The sequence below is a fragment of the Xenopus tropicalis genome, chromosome 2 (assembly GCF_000004195.4).
Source record: "Xenopus tropicalis strain Nigerian chromosome 2, UCB_Xtro_10.0, whole genome shotgun sequence".
Classification (NCBI taxonomy): Eukaryota; Metazoa; Chordata; class Amphibia; order Anura; family Pipidae; genus Xenopus; species Xenopus tropicalis.
In genome coordinates this window covers 28,486,733-28,506,068 of record NC_030678.2, presented here as the reverse complement: position 1 = coordinate 28,506,068, position 19,336 = coordinate 28,486,733, and the positions used below count along the sequence as shown (strand labels likewise).

The 19,336-nt window shown below is 39.5% G+C and overlaps 2 protein-coding genes across 3 annotated transcripts in view; one reads left to right on the top strand and one right to left on the bottom strand.

Moving 5' to 3' along the window:
* The window catches only part of cmss1 (cms1 ribosomal small subunit homolog), a 195,827-nt gene that overhangs the window by 4,827 nt on the left and 171,664 nt on the right, over positions 1-19,336 (top strand). The gene's annotated exons all lie outside the window — the stretch shown is intronic.
* The window catches only part of filip1l (filamin A interacting protein 1-like), a 163,008-nt gene continuing 144,326 nt past the window's right edge, over positions 655-19,336 (bottom strand). For both annotated transcript variants that reach the window (XM_031896628.1, XM_012958114.3), the window contains 2 exons: positions 11,759-14,513; positions 655-1,111 (listed from right to left, as the gene is read on the bottom strand). In XM_031896628.1, the coding sequence (XP_031752488.1) occupies positions 974-1,111; positions 11,759-14,513 (2,893 nt within the window). In that variant the 3' untranslated portion in view covers positions 655-973. The remainder of the gene's footprint in view (positions 1,112-11,758; positions 14,514-19,336) is intronic.

The window sequence follows — 19,336 nt, the reverse complement described above, 5'->3', positions numbered from 1 at the left end:
TCGGGGGCCACATTGGCCTTTAAAATTTGACGGGGTGCCGGGCCAGCACCAGATGCCATATTGCCCCCAACCCAAGCCCACAATCTGTACCTGTGCCAGCAATCATATTGCCCCCAACCCAAGCCCACAATCTGTACCTGTGCCAGCAATCATATTGCCCCCAAGCCCACAATCTGTACCTGTGCCAGCAATCATATTGCCCCCAACCCAAGCCCACAATCTGTACCTGTGCCAGCAGCCAGCAACAAGCTTCAGAACTTTCAACGGTTTGCAACACGCCAGCTTTCTGTTTGAATGACGCTGAACGCACGCTATCCCCTTCTGTGCATGCCTCACAGCGCGATAAGGTACGTGCCGGCAAAGAGAGGGGCAGCGGTGCGCTCCTGGGTGGTGCTGCGCTCTAACAAACAGGGCCCACCAATCAGAGACGCCGCCGGCGCCCATGTGATAGTAGGAGGAAGCAGCCCAGCTGCCATTTTTGACACTGGAGGTATTTTTTTAACTAACAACTTTGGCGGCTTTGGCGGGCCGGATGTGGCCCACGGGCCGTAGTTTGCCCACCCCTGATGTAGGGTATGTGCCAGTGGCATTGTCTCTAGGAATGGCAGTGCGGAGGTGAACGGGATCTTTGCAAAGATTATCACACAGTAGATATAAGTTGCAGATTTTATTTATACATCTCTATACCAGTCATACAAATCAGGATTTTATTCAGAAGATGCTTTTTGCCATGAAGCAATACATTCAGATTCTTACCCATAAAGCGGCTGTACAAGGCATTGTTAAAATATTTATGAGCGGAAAATGAAATTTAAAAAGGGTCCTTATTTGATAAAGAATGCTAATATGCAGATATATTCGCCCCACCAATCAGTTGCCTCAGCACAGAATTTATTGATACATATGCCCCAACCTATGTGGATGTGAGACTCTTCTTGGTTAAATCTTCCCCTTTTGCCGACCCAGGGTCTTATCATCTTCTAGTGCCAATTGGAATATTTGGAATGTCTTTAGCTGAGTTTATCTTCTTAACAGGCAGTTTGGATGCACCAATAGGCTTTGGCTTGGGAATCCGTGTTGGACCAGTGCTGACGGCTGCTTCCTCGGGTGCCTTAAATATAAAAGACAAAAAATATATTTATAAAATGTCTACTATGTATTATTATAGAAAGTACCCAGTTCATACCCAGTTGCAGTCAAATCTCATATTGTACAATTGCATTTTAATCTTTTACTTTTCAGTGGATGTTTATATTGTAACCGGCTGTTATCATTACTATGGTCTACAAAGAAAAGTGGACTTTATTTTCATGTGTATCACTCATACAAAAGGCCTTTTTACCTATAATGTTATACATACATTTCTCCTGTAGGTGGTGGCATTGTTTTAATCTTAGTCTGTGTTAATAATAAGTTAAAAATTCTTTCCCTTTGATTATTTGTTCTTATGAGTTCCTTCTGTACCTGCCCTACCCTGTAAGCTAATTCTAGCCATGGCCCAAGGTGACTGGGTATTACTCTGCTTGGCATTAGTAAGTGCCTTTGTAGGTTTGATGTACTTGACTGTCCAGTGGTTTGTTGTTTAACCCTTGTCTTGGATCTGCTCTTACACACATGCATTGATATAGTAATTTTATTCTGCCAGATGCCCTAAATTCAGGTTGGCAAACCTGGCTGGGCATCAATGGATACTGAACTGACTATGACTGTCCGACCGTTCCTGTGGTCCCACTTGCTTCATACATTACATTTCAAGGAACCACACACACAAACATCTGTCTGTGCCTTTTTTTTTTGTACAATTGTCCACCCTCCAGAAATGACTTTGGGTCGATATAAAAGGGGAGCAGTGAAAGTTCCAGTGTTCAGGTAATTTGGGAGACCTTGTTGCTGTCTATGGCAGTGCAGGGATGGCAAGCACTTGGGCCTCCAGTAGTATAAATGGAACAGGCCTGCATAATTGGCTTCCAATTACCAGAACTTGTGGATTTAAAATGTTAGCATGTATGGGTCCAAGTGACTAAAACGTGTTGAATAGTGATGAGCAAAACTGCTGAAAATTTGCAGAAATTGCAACATTCCTCCAAATGCATTATGAACAATAGGCAATTTTTGGGCACCTTTTTTCTTGTGCCAAATGCATTGGAGACACTAGGCAGTTTTCTTGAGCCAAATGCATTAGAGTCAGTGGATAGATTAACCTGGATTTGCTATTTTTTCTGTTGTGAAACAGAAAAATTCTAACGCCGATTTGTAGAAATGTTTGCCACTCGCAAAATTGTATATTATACCGTGAATCTGTATCAGCCAAAAAAATTCGCTTAGCCCTAATGTTGAATGTTGAGAACACTTGGAATATTGTGACAAAAATGTGCTGGACAGAATGAACTGAATAAATACAATGTTCTGAATGCTTCGAAAAGCATGGTTACAGTGCATGCGCAGGTATAGGATCTCTTATTCAGAATGCTCAGGACCTGGGGTTTTCCAGATAAAGAGTCTTTCTGTTATTTGGATCTCCATACCTTAAGTCCACAAAAAAAATGTTTAAACATTAAATAAACCCAATAGGGTTGTTTTGCCTCCAATATGGATAAATTATATCTTAATTGGGATCAAGTACAAGGTACTGTTTTATTATTACAGAAAAAGAAAATTGTTTTTATAAATGTGAATTATTTGCTTATTATGGAGTCTATAGAAGCTGGCCTTCCTGTAATTAAAACTTTCCAGATAATGGGTTTATGGATAACAGATCCTGTACCTGTACAGAATATGTAGAACACAATGGTTCTGTTTCATTTGATACAATGACTTGAATGTGTGGGCTAGAATGTTTAGGCTAGAATGCTGGTGATAGAGGGGTTATAATATGCACAAAAGAATAACCACAGGCCATAATGGGAAGAAAGCATAGGACAGTAGGATACAATCATGTGATTGATTGTAATGTGATGGACAGAATGATAAGAAAGCCACAAAATGTTTAGAATATGCCGGAGAGAGTGCTGCAGTGTGTGGCACCTTCCTATGAAGCACACTTTATTTCAAAACCAGGGGCTTGTGAGCCAGCCATATGCCAGCCACTGACTAAAAGGTAATAAAGAAGGATTTCATCAGCAGTAGGTTCTGCTTAATTATTCTGCAATAACATGTTAAGCTAATGAGCAATAAACCGCTTAATAATCAGGCTGGCTATGGGAGAACTTTACAGGCTATACTGTGTCTAGTCCCAGCAGCTAGACCAAATAAATACATTTATACATTACTGTGTCAGCGGGCCGGCAGATTTAAAGCATTTCTCTTTTTATTGTTAATCAACCTAATGGCACATCAAGTGTTTGAAAGTTAAACAAATGTTCCGAGGGCTGAAACCAGATCCAGCTGTTATGGATTCATTTATGGTTTCTGTCACATTCGCATGGCGTAACATTTTCCAGTACAGTAACGCAGAATTTCGGCCACTCGCTGGTAATGTATATCTTTGTGGTTGCTCAAACATTACTGTAAGTGATTGGCATGGCATGGAAAGTGCCTGCTGAGCAGAGTCCCCCCCGCCTTGGACACATGTTGCATTTTGGGGGTGCAGGGAGCCAGCCGCCCATTATAAATCCCCTCAGTGGATAAGATAATTAACTTGTCCAGAATGGTCTGACCCGGCTCGCTTTGTTTTGTAGCTGTTACCATGGCGATAGTGCTTTCCCAGGCTTTGGACTCATTTGTGGTGCATCGGCCGGTGACCACAAGGCATTCTGGGACTGGCTGCCCAACTAAAGCGATTTTTCATGGTGGAAAAATTACAGAATGCAAATAAGATGCTGTGCATCTGTTACATTCTATAAATAATTCCTATGCCCCCCCCCCCTTCCATGTTTTAATCTAACTGACTCTATGTGAGAGACATTAGAACACATTAGGGCTTAAATTGCCCAATCCTTCTCAGGGAAGAGTATTTGTACATGTTAAAGGAACAGTAACACCAAAAAAATAAGTGTTTTAAAGTCATTAAAATACAGGTATGGGACCTGCTATCCAGAATGCTCGGGACCTGGGGTTTTCCGGATAAGGGGTCTTTCCGTAATTTGGATCTCTTACCTTAAGTCTACTAAAAAATGATTTAAACAGTAATTAAACCCAATAGGATTGTTTTGGCTCCAATAAGGATTAATTATATCTTAGTTGGGAAAAATACAGGTACTGTTTTATTATTACAGAGAAAAAGGAAACCATTTTAAAAAATGTGAATTATTTGATTAAAATGGAGACTATGGGAGATGGCCTTTCCGTAATTCGGAACTTTCTGGATAATGGGTTTCCAGATAAGGGGTCCAATACCTGTATCATGAACTTCTGCCTACGCTGGTAAAACTGGTGTATGTTTCCGAAACCCGACTATAGTTTATATAAATAAGTTGCTGTTAAGCCATGGGGGCAGCTATTCAAAGGAGAAAAGGCACAGGTTACATAGCAGATAAGCTATGTAGAATATAATGGTGTTCTACAGAGCTTATGTTATTTGCTATTTAGCCCTTTTTCAATTCCCTCCTTACCCGCACAGCAATTTGTTTATGTGCACAAAAATAGCGTTTCTAAAGCAGGCAGATCAGTTGTACCAGTGCATGGCAACACATCATTATATTTTAATTACTTTAAACCATGTTCATTTTTTGGTGTTACTGTTCCTTTAACCTCACTGCCTGTTTTTAGCAGCAAAGGCCAGTCTGATGGTCTTGGAAAAGAGAAGGTAGCACTGGTAAGGCCCCCATTATATTATAAACTGCAGTCTCTAGCCCAGAAAAGTTGGGATTATTTCCATTGTGGTTCTTAGTGGAAATTATCTTTGTATACCTTTACAAGGGGTCATTATGCGTTAGTAGATTTCCTCTAGGGGACGTGACTCCCCCCCCCCCCCCCCCCCCCCCAAAGATCAGAAAGGAGGTTTCAACTTAAGGAAGTATTAATACTCCTGTAATACAGGAACCATTAATAAATGATATCCTTATAAAAGGTGCTTAGTGATGTCATCAGTTATAATCAGTGCTCAGTGATGTAATTTCTGTCACATGACTCACTGAAATGTGCTCCCTGTCGTGCAATAAGAGGATATTAAAAGTCACTTATAATGGCCTTATATTTTACAATAGGGGTACATAAATCGCTGTATATTTTACTAATGGGTACTTTATTCACTATATATTAAACCACTGACTGGCCTGGTCGACTAGATGTTATGAAGGCTTATATAACATCTGTATGGATCACCATATTACTACGTCTACTAAAAATCATTTAATCATTGTCCTCCCTGTGATTCTAAGCTTTCTGGATAACAGGTTTTTCATACAACGGATCCCAAATCTGTAGTTGTAATAAACCTTTTGCATTTACATGTTGTTCACAATTCTTTAAATCCTAGGAGTGCTGTCCTTGTTCCAGTATATATATATATATATATATATATGTGTGTGTGTGTATATAATTATGTTTATTAGGCAAAGTATACTTTCCGTGCTGTGCTAAGGCACAAGGCTTTTCTAATACCGGTAAATCTGTATACACAGCAGCAACAGGCTATTTATATAAACACAGGAAATATGAAATGTTCTATTTATTTGAGAAAGTCAACAATTTCAGCGACTTGTTGCAATTAGGAGTGCATTGAATGTTAGCCAATACCTTGCCACTGTTTATAGCAATTTGTTATTGAAAACAGAGGAATGGAAACACACGTGTCATTAAGCTCCTCTTAATAACTTAATTAATCCCCTGAATGTTCTGGGTTAGTAAGGAACCAATAAACTTGTATTCTTTGTGCTACCTAACAAGAATTCTTCTTTCTTTCTTTCTTTGCTTCTATGTGTGTTTTGTAGGGATGCGCAAATTCCAGGATTTGGTTCAGCATTTGGCACAATCCCAACACTTTCTGCAGGATTTGGATTCGGACAAATCCTTACTGTTCATCCAAAGCAAATCTGAACCCATTTTTTTTAGTATTTGGCTGTATCCAAAAATGATGGATTCAGTACATCCCTAGTAGTTTGATGTGATTTGTAAGGGCTGGAGCCTGTTTACTGAGAATGTAAGGTTATTTGTGCAATTCTCTCAGAAAACAACCAACAAAATTTCCATGGAATTTCAGAATTCTTACTTCGTGATAAGTCATGGGGCCCTCCAGCAGAAACAGCACAACAAAGTTTCTTCTTTTTCTCCATCTTGGGTATCATTTGTAACTTAAATTTTCTTGGTATTAAAAACTCTTGGGAAATTTCTCACATGGTGCCACGTTAACAAAGGCTTCAGTAGTAAAGCAACCTGAGCATTCTCAAATTAAAGGGGTTGTTCTTTTTAGTATATTGTAGAGAGTGCTGTTTTAAAACAATTTGCAGTTGGACTTTTGGATTTTTTATTATTTGTGATTTTTGAATTTTTTAGCTTTTTATTCAGCAACTCTTCAGTTTGGTGTTTTAGCAGCTATAAAGTTGCTAAGGTCCAAATTACCTTAGTAACCAGCCAGTGGTCTGAATGAGAAACTGGAATATAAATGGGATTGGGTCTGAATATAAAGACAAGTAATAAAAAGTAACAATAACAGGAAAATTGTAGCTTCAAAGAGCAATTATTTTGTGGCTGCCGGGGAAAGAGTACAAAGAGGAAAACAAATAATTCAAAAATGAAAACCAATTGAAACTTCTTTTTTTTTTTTTAAATTGGCCATTCTATAACATATTAAACGTTAATATAATGGTGAGCCACCCCTTTAATGGATTGATTGAAAGACGCTGGTGTGCACTTTGGTTTGAATGGATCTCTGCAGGTTCAAGCTGATAAAACACTGGTGAGAAATGGTTAATATCTAAAAGGGGAAAATGCAATTTCTAGTCAAGATTGCTGGTACATTGATAAGTGAGCCGCTGATATCCTCCTGCGCCAGAATCCAGGAGATTCCAACCACTGGCAGGCTTGTGTTTTTACCATCCCAGATTTAGTGCTGTTAGCTTCACTGAATAACAGGAAATTAACGTGCTTTTAAATAATCAACACCCTACTCTCCTCATTTTCTAAATCCTTGGAAATCATGTAACATGTGCTAAATTGTTAAGCAGAACCGTGGAACGAAACAACATCTGGTTTTCTGCTTTTCGCTGAACTTATCAAATGCAACACAGGTCCCCCGTTCTGCTCGCAATGAGTCTGTATAGGGCAGAGATGTTGGCCAAAAGGCAGAATGAACGCACAATGTTTGTTATGATATGAAATCATCAAGACACTTAGGAAACAAAATATCTGCTGTTTTATAGAACGTTGCGTGACTGTTAATGAAAAAGCAGTGGGCTTGATGGACGTTAGCTCTGCTGTACGGAGATTTAACAACAAAAAAAGAAGAAATACATCTTGGAAAGTCATTATGGATTGAACAGTTTTGTTTCTGCTTTTGAAATCATATGATGCATGCAGTAAGCCATGTGCCTTTAATTCAGGTATCACTGGTACCAGAGAGAGAGGCACAGATTGCTCAGTCTGGGTGTTTTTATTCCAGTCTCTTCTCAGGGGGACATTGGGAAATGCAAGAGAGGAGAAGTACTGTACATGGTGTTACAAGTTCTGCCAGGCATGGACATGATCCAAGGAGCCAGGGAGAAACTTGTTCTTTGTGGGCCTCTAAAAATGAAGAGGAAGAATTTGTGGACCAGTACCTATTGCTTACATGACCTTGTATATTGGAGAGCTGTTCCCTGGAGAAGAGTGGCAGTATACTGCCTTTAAAATCATTTTCTCTGCATTGCTACTTTAGATTAGGTGAAACCATTTGTCAGGACCCTCCTAAGCACATAACAAGTAATATTAGTGATGTACGGGTTGGCCCAATGGGACCCATGGCACCTGTGGGTTGGGCAGGCTCAGGCCAACATTCACACAAGATATGCAGGTTGTGGACAGGTTCCGGCCGAGCTTTTCCTTTCTCCCTCCCCACACGCAATCTTACTATGTCCTGCCTCTGGCAGCCCCTATGTATAGGTGTGTGTCTTTCCCCCCACCGGCCCCTTCATTGCATCAGAGATGGGTCTAGTTGGTGCGGGTCTATAAATAGAGGTAGATTGCTGGGTTGGGTGTGGTTGACTTTTTTTTTTTTATGGTTCCAACAATACATAACCTTCATTTTAAGAGTATCTAGAAGAGCAAATACACACTCTCCCCCAATCTTACCTTAATTGGGCTTCATAGTTCCCCAGGGCATTGTCAGCCTTACTGTCAGCCTTACTGTCAGCCACTTAATACCATGCCTGAAGAATGTGAACACTGGGGTTATGAATATAATTCATTAACCAATATCTTTAACGCAGACATCACTATCGTATGGTCTGTCCCAGATCTGCTCAATCTTTGCTGCTGGTATAACTTCTGGTACGGAAGACTGTTTCTAATTTGTAACTTCTGTTACTTGTGATAACTGCCCCAAGAGGAGAAACATTTTTAGATAGAAATAAAAGAAAGCAGTCCCCTTAAAGGTGGCCATACACAATAACATCTGCTGGCTTGACGAGGTTGCCAAGCGAGTGGACTAATTCGGTCGTTTGGCCCTGGGCTTCCCGATCCGACTAAATTTTTAAACGATCTCGAAATCGAGATCTGCCCGATTCTCAGGCCAGATATCGGTCGGGCAGGCCCCTCGTTAGTGCCCATGCATGGGCCGATAAGCTGCCGAATCGGTCTAAGGGACAGATGTTGAAAGCTAGAATCGGCCCGTTTATGGCCACCTTAAGCCTCTGGAATACTAAGAAGAGATTGCAACAATGGCTTCTAGCTTTTCTAGTTTGCAGTCTGCAACTCCATGGCACTTACTATTTGAAGATGCAAATGCAAAAAGAAGCCACAGGACTCCACCTCTAAAAACTGCATTTATTTTCTAGAAGTGCCTGGCTATTTTATTTAGCTTTTCCCATAGCTAGCCTAGTGCTTTATATTGTAAACATGAAATCCTTTTCTTTATTCTTTGTAAAGCAAGTGTAATGTTGGATTTACAGTGCTAGATTTACTATTATTTTTCAAGATGCCTGAGTGGGGGGAAATCTGTTAATAGAAAAAGAAATTTGGGTCCCACACCGAAGGGATTATATTTCCTTTTTTTTAGGCTAAACCCAAACCTGTCCCTAGGTTCTAGAGATGACTTTGACGCAGTTGACCAGCTTGATTTTTTAGTAGTTTTAAAATATGGAGATACAAATTATGGAAATTATCTGGAAAACCCCAGGTCCTGAGCATTCTGGATAACAGGTCCTATTCCTGTATCGCAAATATGGATGAACAATCCCTGTTTTGTTTAAAGAAGGGGACATTTTTTTGTGGCTTAATGCACAAAATGTTTTGGTCTCCTATTTACATTGATAATGGGTGAGCACACATATACAGTATATATATATATATATAAGGGGTTGTGATCCTCCTACAGGTGATGATAAACCCCGCCTGCTCACATTTACCTTGTCATTTAGTCATAGAATGAGAGAAAAAAAGAAATGAAATGGTTATGACTAATACAAGAGTTGAATCATGCGTTTCTTTTCTCATGTAATCCATTCCAGTTGTGTAACCCTCATTATATCAATCAATACCATAAATCATGCCCTCTCCCCATCTCGCCACAAATGCGGAATAACAAAGTGGGGGTCTGCCAGTGATCTCTCATTGAGTCCCACTCATTTCCTGGTGTCACTCTTGTCACGGCCAACCCTAACCCCAGCCTGTCCGTTTCGTCTGGGGTGCAATGACTGATGATACTGTAGAGACAAATGTCAAGGGAAAGCGCTCTCATAATGCCCCTCAGTAGTTCTCCTGGCATTCGTTTTTCTCTACATGGAAAGTGGGAGGCTGTTTCAGACCTAGTTAGAAAGATAAATAATCTCTAATAGGAGCACTGTGTTAATATTTGTGCTATGATGATGTTATCCCTCTTAGTCTCCCAATTTGACTGCATCATATGCTTCACTTACATAAATAAATGCCAGATTTCCCCCTAGCCTTGCCTTAATTGATGTGAATTCTAGGGGCCCTTAGCAATAAGCAATGAGGAAATTCTTACATATTATTTGCAAAAAAAAATGTATATTTATGTAGTGATTCAAACCTTTTTTTTTTTTTGCTCATTTAATTTTTGCAGGCTGTCGGCCTGTGTTTAACAGGTTTTTTTTGCTTAAAAAAAAGAAAGATCATTAGGTGGAAGAATTACGGTGCTGCTTTTGGAAAGTGTCCGAGGGAGAGGAGATGGCATGCAGCTGATCAAGCAAGAGCACATCTTCTTAGAAAATGTGATTTGCCATTTAGTCAACTTGATGGAGAATGACTTCATTTATATCACATGAGCGTTACAAATAAGCAGCTCAATAAGGCACACGTGTTCAGTCATCTGGGTACAGCTACTTGAGTAAATATATCATCATTTTGAATAACATGGTTCCATATATGGCTTCACCTTATTGCTGAGCAGGTTAATACAGTGAGTAATGGTGTCTATGGTACAAGGCAGGGTGTTGCCAGTTTCACTGCTCATTTATCTGTGGTGCACCCATACCATTGGCACAAAAAGGACCTGCACTTAAAGTCGAACTAAACTCTAAAAAAACTATGAGTAGAAATGCCATGTTTTATATACAGAACTTACTGCACCAGCCAAAAGTCTCCATAACAATAATGATCCAAAGTTGTCATTGGCGCTCCCCATCTTGGATTTTGTTAGGAGTGTCGGTTACACTGCACATGCTCAGTGTGCTCTGGGCAGCTTAGGGGTCTTTGGCAAGCAGAAAATGAGGTTCATGTTCTCATATAAGCTGATGCTACAGGGCTGATTATGAAATTCTGATACAAATTGTACTGGTTTGTAAGCTGCCATGTTTTGAGACTCTGAATCAGTATATTGTGAGTGGATCCCTAAGCTCAGGTAAGTGACAGCAGCACAGAGCATGTACAATGAATCAGCAGAAAGAAGATGGGGGGCTACTGGGGGAATCTTCACATTCACAGATCTTCCCTGCTAAAGGGCTGTGGTGGTTTTGGGCTTGTGCAGAACCTTAGAACATAATGCGCAGCATTTCTTGCCTACTTTAGTTCTCCTTTAATACTTGCTATAACCAGGTGTTAAGGTCTGTGGTCCTTGCATCCCCTGGTGTTCCCCAGCTTGTGTGTTCAGAATAAAAAACAAACATGGGCCACCCAGCTCTGTTCCCTACTGTATACAGCGCTGCACACCGAATGAGGTACAGCTCTTTGTGCTCTAGAAGAATAAATTAGGGGGTTTGCACCGCTATATTCAGCATTAGGGTGAAGGCACATGGGAGATTATCTTTTTTTTTTTTCTTTTTTTTAAGAACTAAGATTTGGTACAGAACTAGAACAATGAAACTTTAGACTCAAAAATATATCATAAATGTATAAATCAAAAGGAACATCTTGATCTCTGTAAATGTTATCACAACAAATAAATGTTCAATTTCAAAATTTAATTTGTGTAAAAATATTACATTAAATGCATTTAATACAAGTGCAGATAAAATATATACTCCATATTGGTATTGTAAAAGAAAAGAGATGGGTATATTGTGAATGCACACCTGGATATCCTAAGCAAACAAAAACTAAAAGTCATTTCCATGTTTTATAGCGGGTTTGCACATAACTCTTCATGAAAAAAAATGTATATGGGTGCAAAATGGGGTATCAAGGAGGAGTGTCAGTGGGATACGGGTCAGTTATTCATGCTACTTACTGTCATTTGTGATTGCCGTGATTGTGGAGTAGCTGTTGGTGTTATAGTAATACTGCTGGTGATTTTATTAGTGGGTTTGTTCAGTGTCCCATTAGTTAGTGAGTGCCTTTTCTCTTGCACTGGAGTAAAAGGGCTGGTGGGTCTTCCTAAATGAATGTGTATTTTATTGTCTTCAGTAGTTATGACACTGGATGTGGAACTAGAACTGTTAGACCTCTGAAACTGCCAACCAGCTTGTTTGTCTGGTGATACACGAAAAACTGCATGCGTTCCACTTATTTCCATTGGCTCTGGTGAAAGCACGCGATCTGGAGAGCTTGAGGAACTTGTGAATGCCAGCACCTGAATGGGGGACATAGTTCTGTCTGGTGTTATGGAACCATTAGAGTCAGGGCTTCTCGCTCTTACAAAGGAAGTCCTTGAAAAATTTGGCATTACTTGATCTGGGCTCACATATCCATCAATTACTCTTGATTTTATCGGTGCTATGGAGCCATTCTGTATAATTGTTATCCTTTGTTTTGGAGTTCCGCAGTTGGGTATTACGGCCGTGCTTGTAAAAGAGTGCGGACTCTCCGAAGTAGGGCTTGTTATTTCAAGGGTTGCAGTGTTTTGCCCATGGTCTGGTGTCACTTTGATATGCAAAGGCTGTCCAGGTGTATGTGTTAGAACCATATCTCCTGGATGGATATAATTCCCATTCTGTTTTAAGTGCACTTTTCCATTTTGGGACTGATCCTGATATGGTTTTATCCATGGGGATCTGGGTTTTCTATTGTTATTGAAAGTGTTACCATAGGAGGAGTTACATTTAAAAGCCACAGTTGAGTCTTCGTCATTTGTATCATCATCCTCATTATCACTTTCTTGGTACAGCTGGCCGTTTATAACTGCACGCTCCAAAGGAACAAGACTTTTGTAGTCAGGTAGCCCATTATCTGTCGGATCTGTTGGATCTGTCTGCACCTCTTTGGAGAAAACCTGAAAATCCGAAATGCGTCTGCCATTTAGGCTGGGTCTTAGGCTCTTGCTAAAGCGTCTGTACCTTTCCAGCTCCTTTGAGAGATTTTCCATTTCTTTCGTCAGTTCCTTATTTCTATTTTCCTGCTGATTAAGTTTCCTTTGAAGAATGGAATGATCTCCCTTTAAACGACAGATGGTGTCTTCTGTTTTCATGTAGTCGTGTATCTTCTCTTTCAGGGCGCTGACCTCTCTTGAGAGGTGGCCCGATTTTGCTTCTTCCTCTTTCAGCTTTGCGAGCAGCATTTTTTCTTGGAAAGTTCCAGATTTTTCAGCCAGTTTATAGTTTGCCAGTTCCATTTTTACAACTTCCAGTTCTTCAGAAAACATTTTTGCTTTCTGCTGTTCATTATAATATCTCTTCTCGAGAGATTCAAACTCATCCTCTGTTTTCATGAGGTCGTCTTCCATGGCTTTCATCTGTTTAAGGGAGTGCTTTAATCTTTCAACTTCTTGCGTGAGCTCTCGGATTTTGTTGTTTTCTTGGTGCAACGCTTCAGATGGTTTGCTGTCTTGTTTTATTTTATTTTTCAGATACTCCTTTTCGATTAACTCAAGTGATTGCAGTTTCTTTTTTAGCATTGTGACTTTTGACATGAGGTCATTTGCTTTTTCTTCCTCCGATCTCAGTTTATTTTTCAGCTCATCGTTTTCTTTCATGATATTGTGCATTTTCTCTTGCAGTTCTGCTTTTGATTTCAGAGACTTTTTGCTCTCGTCGATGAGTTTTTCAGTAATGGACGTAACCTTATTTTGCTCTAGCTGAAGATGGCTATTGGTTGACTTTAGTTTTTCTTCAGCTTGCTTGATTTTTTCAGTCAGTGTTTTGCGTTCTTCGACAAGCATTACGGTTAAAGTTTTTAGTTTGGTTAGATCCTCTTTCAGTATGTTTTCAGTTTTCTCTAGTTTCACTTCAATGGCCTCTAGCTCTCTGATTCGGACTTTTAAGCTTTCCACCTCATTACTCAGCTGTTTTGTGCTGCTGCGTTCCTTTTCTAAGGAAGATTTGATAGAAAAGCATTCTTGTTTACTTTTGTTAAATGCATCTTCTAGTTTTTCTAGCTCTGTAATTCTCTTATTGAGCTTATCTACCTCAACCCTTAGGCTTTTGCTTTGCAAAGATTCTTTTTCTAATTTTTTGTTTAGATCTTTGCACTGTGTTTCCATTTTATTAAGCTCTTCATCTTTCCCTTCCATTTCTAGCAAACGTTTTCTCAGTTCTTCTACTTCTACCATGAGGATGGAGTTACCACATTCCCCCTTGTTCATTTTCTCCCTTAGATCGCAAAGTTCCTCCTCTGCTTTGCGTAGTGTCTTATTGGTTTCCTCAAGTTCGTCAATTTGCCTGCTAAGGGCAGCTAATTTTAACCTCAGCTGGCGATTTTGGGTTTCTTCACTGGTTAGTTTGGCCATTATGCCTTCTTGCTCTTGGAAAAACTTGTTGGCTTGAGATTCCAGCTCTGCCTCCAACCTGTTTGCTTTTCTCTCTTCTTCTTCTGCTTTTACTTCTACTATGGCCAGTTTTTCCTGTGCTTGCTGGGAGGCTGATGTTAGTTCTTGGATTTTGGCACTTTGCTGTTTTAACTGCTCAGTTAACCGCTCTTGCTCATCAACCACAATTAAAGCAAATGATTTCAACTTGGTGAGCTCATCCCTGAGTTTGGTTATTTTTTTGTGGTTCTCTTTTTCTCGTTTTGCTTGATAGGCTGTTTCTTGTTCAATCAGCTTTTTCAATCTAAAAAAAAAAAAAAGACACTAAACATTAAGGATTGTTCAATTGATTCTAATGTGGAAATCAATAAATAGATTGTGATGCATTTGTATTTCATCTTAAGAAAATAGATTAGTTATTGGCACATTCTCATTACTTTCCCTTCCCATTTTGGGATATTTTGTTTTGCTGAATATTTGCTGTTTTTACCCTGAGAATTTGCCACCCTACATATTGGTGTTATAAATGTCCAGGCTCAATCAGTAATTATAGAACAATATGAAACTACCCACCACTAGTTTATACTGTCTAAACATTTCTCTGAAGTGCACACTATTCCATGCCTTATGGTTGTGCTGTTAAATAGGATTGAAATGGGGTGTAGGCACTAGAGGAGAAGAGGTTGTGACTAAGGCATCAAGAACTGCCCCACTGGTGTAGAAAATTAGATCTTTTATCAGAGTAGAGAATTAAGAAAAGTGATGTGAAGGAGCCAGTTTACTGCCAGTAAGGGCTCCCCCATACAATATATGTTATTTTCCTGAATCTGTAGGAACCCATTGCACTTTGTATTTGAGGTCAATGATTCAGAGGGGTGTTAGAGTTTAGTGATAGCGCTGAGCTCTGTCAGCCCATAGAGCAAAATGGTGTTTGACTGCCGAATTGACGTGTTCATTAGCTTCTATAAATGTGTCAATTTGAACTAAATCTAGCACAGCAAGAAATCCCTTTACTGACTGTCAGGAAGATGGTTTGTACTGCTAGGTATTCTTTAGGATTTGAATTTTAGTAAATCAGCCCCTAAATTACAGTTTGGGTACACTTTCCCAATAAACCATCCATTAACATTAATGAAACCCGTGGGAGCATGACATTTGAGATGTTGAGCACATCAGCTCATGCGTGTGAAGAATAACCACACGCTTCCCATATCCAGGCTCGGCAGACTTGCCCCAGAGCACATATGGACTGATGTCAGACCTGTCAGGGAGCTGAACTTCCTTCCATGAGATCTGGCTTAACCACAGTATCTAATGCTTTGCCAATTAAGAAAGTAATTGAATAATGCTTTCAGGCCGCGCTGGCCTTGGTTGATACATATTGTTTTGTACAGTATTTAGCTATGATAATTGTGCTGTAACAGTATAAACATTGCAGAGGCAGTGGCTCTGCTTGCAAACGCTTGGTGGAAATGAAGCCTGCACATCTAAAGTCTCCACTGGAATATAAGACTAAACATACGCAGCGAAGCATTCAGCCAAACAGGAGATATTCGGTCATATAGATAGAATGCAGTGTACGACTCCAAGTTTGACATTTCCCTTCAAATGATCTGTGAAAAGATTTGCCTTGCCTAAGTGCATTACTCCCCGTAGTACCGAGCTGCTTCCAACCCAAGGACTTCAGCAAGGTCGAGGCACTAGCCCTACGCTATATAACTCTCCTCTTTCAGGATTTATTCTTGTTTGTAGGTAAATAATATCTCAGACACAATTAGTTTGACTGATTTTTCCAGTCCCACTCCGGATTCTTAATTCTCTAACCAGATGTTCCGCTAAAACCAGAAGGACAGAATTTCTGCATTACTTAAGTTTAAACGGATCTTTAGGGACTAGCCATACAACACACAATCTACCCGCCTGACAGCTTCTTAGTTAGACTCGCTATTGTAGGCCAGCCAGTCATTTTCATCAGACAGCCCTCTTTTTTTTTTTCTTTCTTTTTTTTTTTCCCCTTGGTCAGACTTAAATGGTGTCATCCAAATTCTGTTTTGATGATGTAATTTGATTTAAATCCACATGTGGCATACAACTGTACATCAGCCAGAGCACCACCTGTGTTCCATCAATGTTCCACTTACAGTAATCTGAATAGTGTGCATGTCCTCATCTCTATTTCATCTGGACATACAAAGAGCTGCTATAGATAACCCATCTTCTTTGGAAGCCCCTTCGCTCAGTGCAGCACACTTAACTAACCCATCACTCAGCGGTTGCTAAATCGCTTCTTTGTCCACCATGCTTGCAGAATACGGCTTTTTTTTTAGGAAGCACAGACTGCTCTTTAAGGGAACTTTACGTTTTTTCTCTCAATATGAGACTTCAATAGCATTTTGTAGTCAAAGAAATAGATTGTATCCCTAAGAATCATTAATGTCATTAAAAGGATAGTGGGTCATTTTGACCCCTGAATATTGTTGGAACTGAACTACAGTTTGCTGGGTTGGCATGTTTTTTCATTTTATACAGAGGCCCAAAGGATTAGAGTAAATTAACCCTATGCTGTATAGGGTTTAGATTGCTTACATGCATGCCCAGTAGAATATAGTGGCATGGGTTGTTTTGTGCAGACATTATTATTTACATGCGCAGTGGGTAGCATTGTGTTGCAGTGCTGGTGTCCTAGATTTGGGTTTAAAGTGGAGGCTCACCTTTATAGTAAAAGTTTAGTAGATACTTAACTCGCTAATTTCCAATTAACTGCAAAAAAACATTTTCTAAGATTGTATTGACTTGGGTGGACTGAGATTGTATCGGCAATCCCATGCATCAGAAATGCTTATTGCGGTTAGGTGAGTTGGGTATATACTAAACCCTATTTTTGGTAATGCATATATATTGCAAAAATGCTTCTTCTAGTACATATATACATATTATTATGATGGTGAACCACCCCTTTAATAATAAGAATAATACATTTATTTGTTAATATGACAGAGCAGCCATGACTGGAAGCAAACAAGCAGCAATGGGAATGGCCATCATTGTTTTCTTAAGTTTATGGTGCCCTACAGTGGCCAAATATCAGAATAAAATGGGGCGATAAATGGTGAGTTATTATCAATATACATTAAAAAAAGGCACCTTTCTGATACCGGAGTACTATTATTTTTGGGGGGAGGAAAACCACTATAAAAAATATATTGTTCTGTAAATACATTATCCGTGTCCCTTTTATAATCAATACTAACATATATGTTTGTGGCTTTTAGTTATATAGTAGAGAGTATATAAAATATAAATACATATATTCTAATATATATATATATATATATATACTTATAACTGTATGTTATATTTCAATTTTACATTGGCAGAAACCAAATGAAATACAGGGAAACCTCAGTTTTAAATACCCTGATTTTACATTTTTGTGCATTTGATGACATAATACATTTCCCGAATTTTACTGGTCCCCTAAAAAAAAAAAAAAAAAAAGAAACAAAACCCCTTTACACACAGCAATTAATAAAGCCTTTCAGGCTGAGGGCTCAGGAGGTACCGGCTCAGCTTCTCTCCATGTGCTTGGGTAGCTCCTCCATGGGCAGTTTTCTCTAACATGAGCATCGGCCTAAGGAAAAGCTTTCAGTGGGGGGCGCCTAACATGTTGGCACCCCCAGTGAAATAGACTTTACACGTCCTTTAAGGTATGCGGGGATGATCTTTAGTCATCTTTTGCAGATGAACGCACAGAATTCACTCTGTTACATAGGAAGTTCAGTTCATGTTAAGATTTCATTTTAAATGTACCGTGGCCTTGGTTTGTTCTGCATTCTTCTAACTTTCTTACCTATATAGTTCACATTCCAGTCATATAGCCTGCCTAGGCTGCTGTTCTTGACAGCAAAAAGCTGATGTATTCGCATGACATTCAGAAAGAGTAATCCTCCCTGCGTGCAGAGCGTTCTAGTTGAACCCACGCTGGGGGTTATGTAACAGGTGCAAAGCTTGCTCCAGATGTAGCACTGCAGCCAATTAGCACATAGCAAGGTCTCCAGTCTGAAATAAATGCCTGATTGTGAGCTATCAATTGCCTGACCTAGAGCAAACTTTGTCCTTTCCATTGTAATTCATTAGAATCGCCACATGTAAAACACTATACAGCTAATCAATACAAAAGGCATATTGTCACCATTACCCAGGGTTACCACATGCATGGATTCATATGGCAAGGGGTATGTAGGGGATTTGTTGCCCATAGACACATAGATTTCCTAAATCCACACGCACCATTGCCCAAAGGGGAACATTCAGTAGTTGATGCTCAATAGATTTATTCATTATATTTTTATTATAGTTTTTAAGGTAAAAAATGGCTCAGCCCAACATTTTCTTCTACAGCAAACTGCTGCATGTTAGAAGAGGTATGGGACCTGTTATCCAGAATGCTCGGGACCAAGGGTTTTCTGGATAAGGGGTCTTTCCATAATTTGACTATTCATAAATTATGTTTTCTAAAAAAATATTTAAACATTAATTAAACCCAACAGGATTGTTTTGTCTTCATTAAGGACTAAGTATAACTTAGCTGGGGTCAAGTACATGCATGGTTTTGTTAGAGCAGAGAAAAAGGAAATAACTTTTACAATTTTTAATTATTTGATTAAAATTAAGCCTATGGAGATGGCCTTCCTGTAATTCGGACCTTTCTGGATAAAAGGTTTCCGGATAATGGATCCCATACCTGTAGTGAATTTCAGATTAATTAGTTGTGCTGGGTCATGGCCCACCTCAGTGGTATCCTACCCCTCAATGGAGTGGTTCACTTCTAGGTTAACTATTAGTACGTTAGAATTGCCTGTTCTAAGCAAATTGGTCTTCATTATTTATTATAGTTTTTGATATATTTGCCCTTCTGACTTTTTGCAGCTCTCCAATGGGGATCACTGACCCCCGCAACCAAAAGTCTATTGCTTGGTGAGACTACAGTTTTATTTTTATTGTTACTTGTTATAACTTATTTTTCTATTCAGGTCCTCTTTTATTCATTTACCTTCCTCTCATTTAAACTGCTCCCTGGTCGCTAAGGTAATTTAGACCCTAGCAACCAGCTGCTGAAACTCCAAA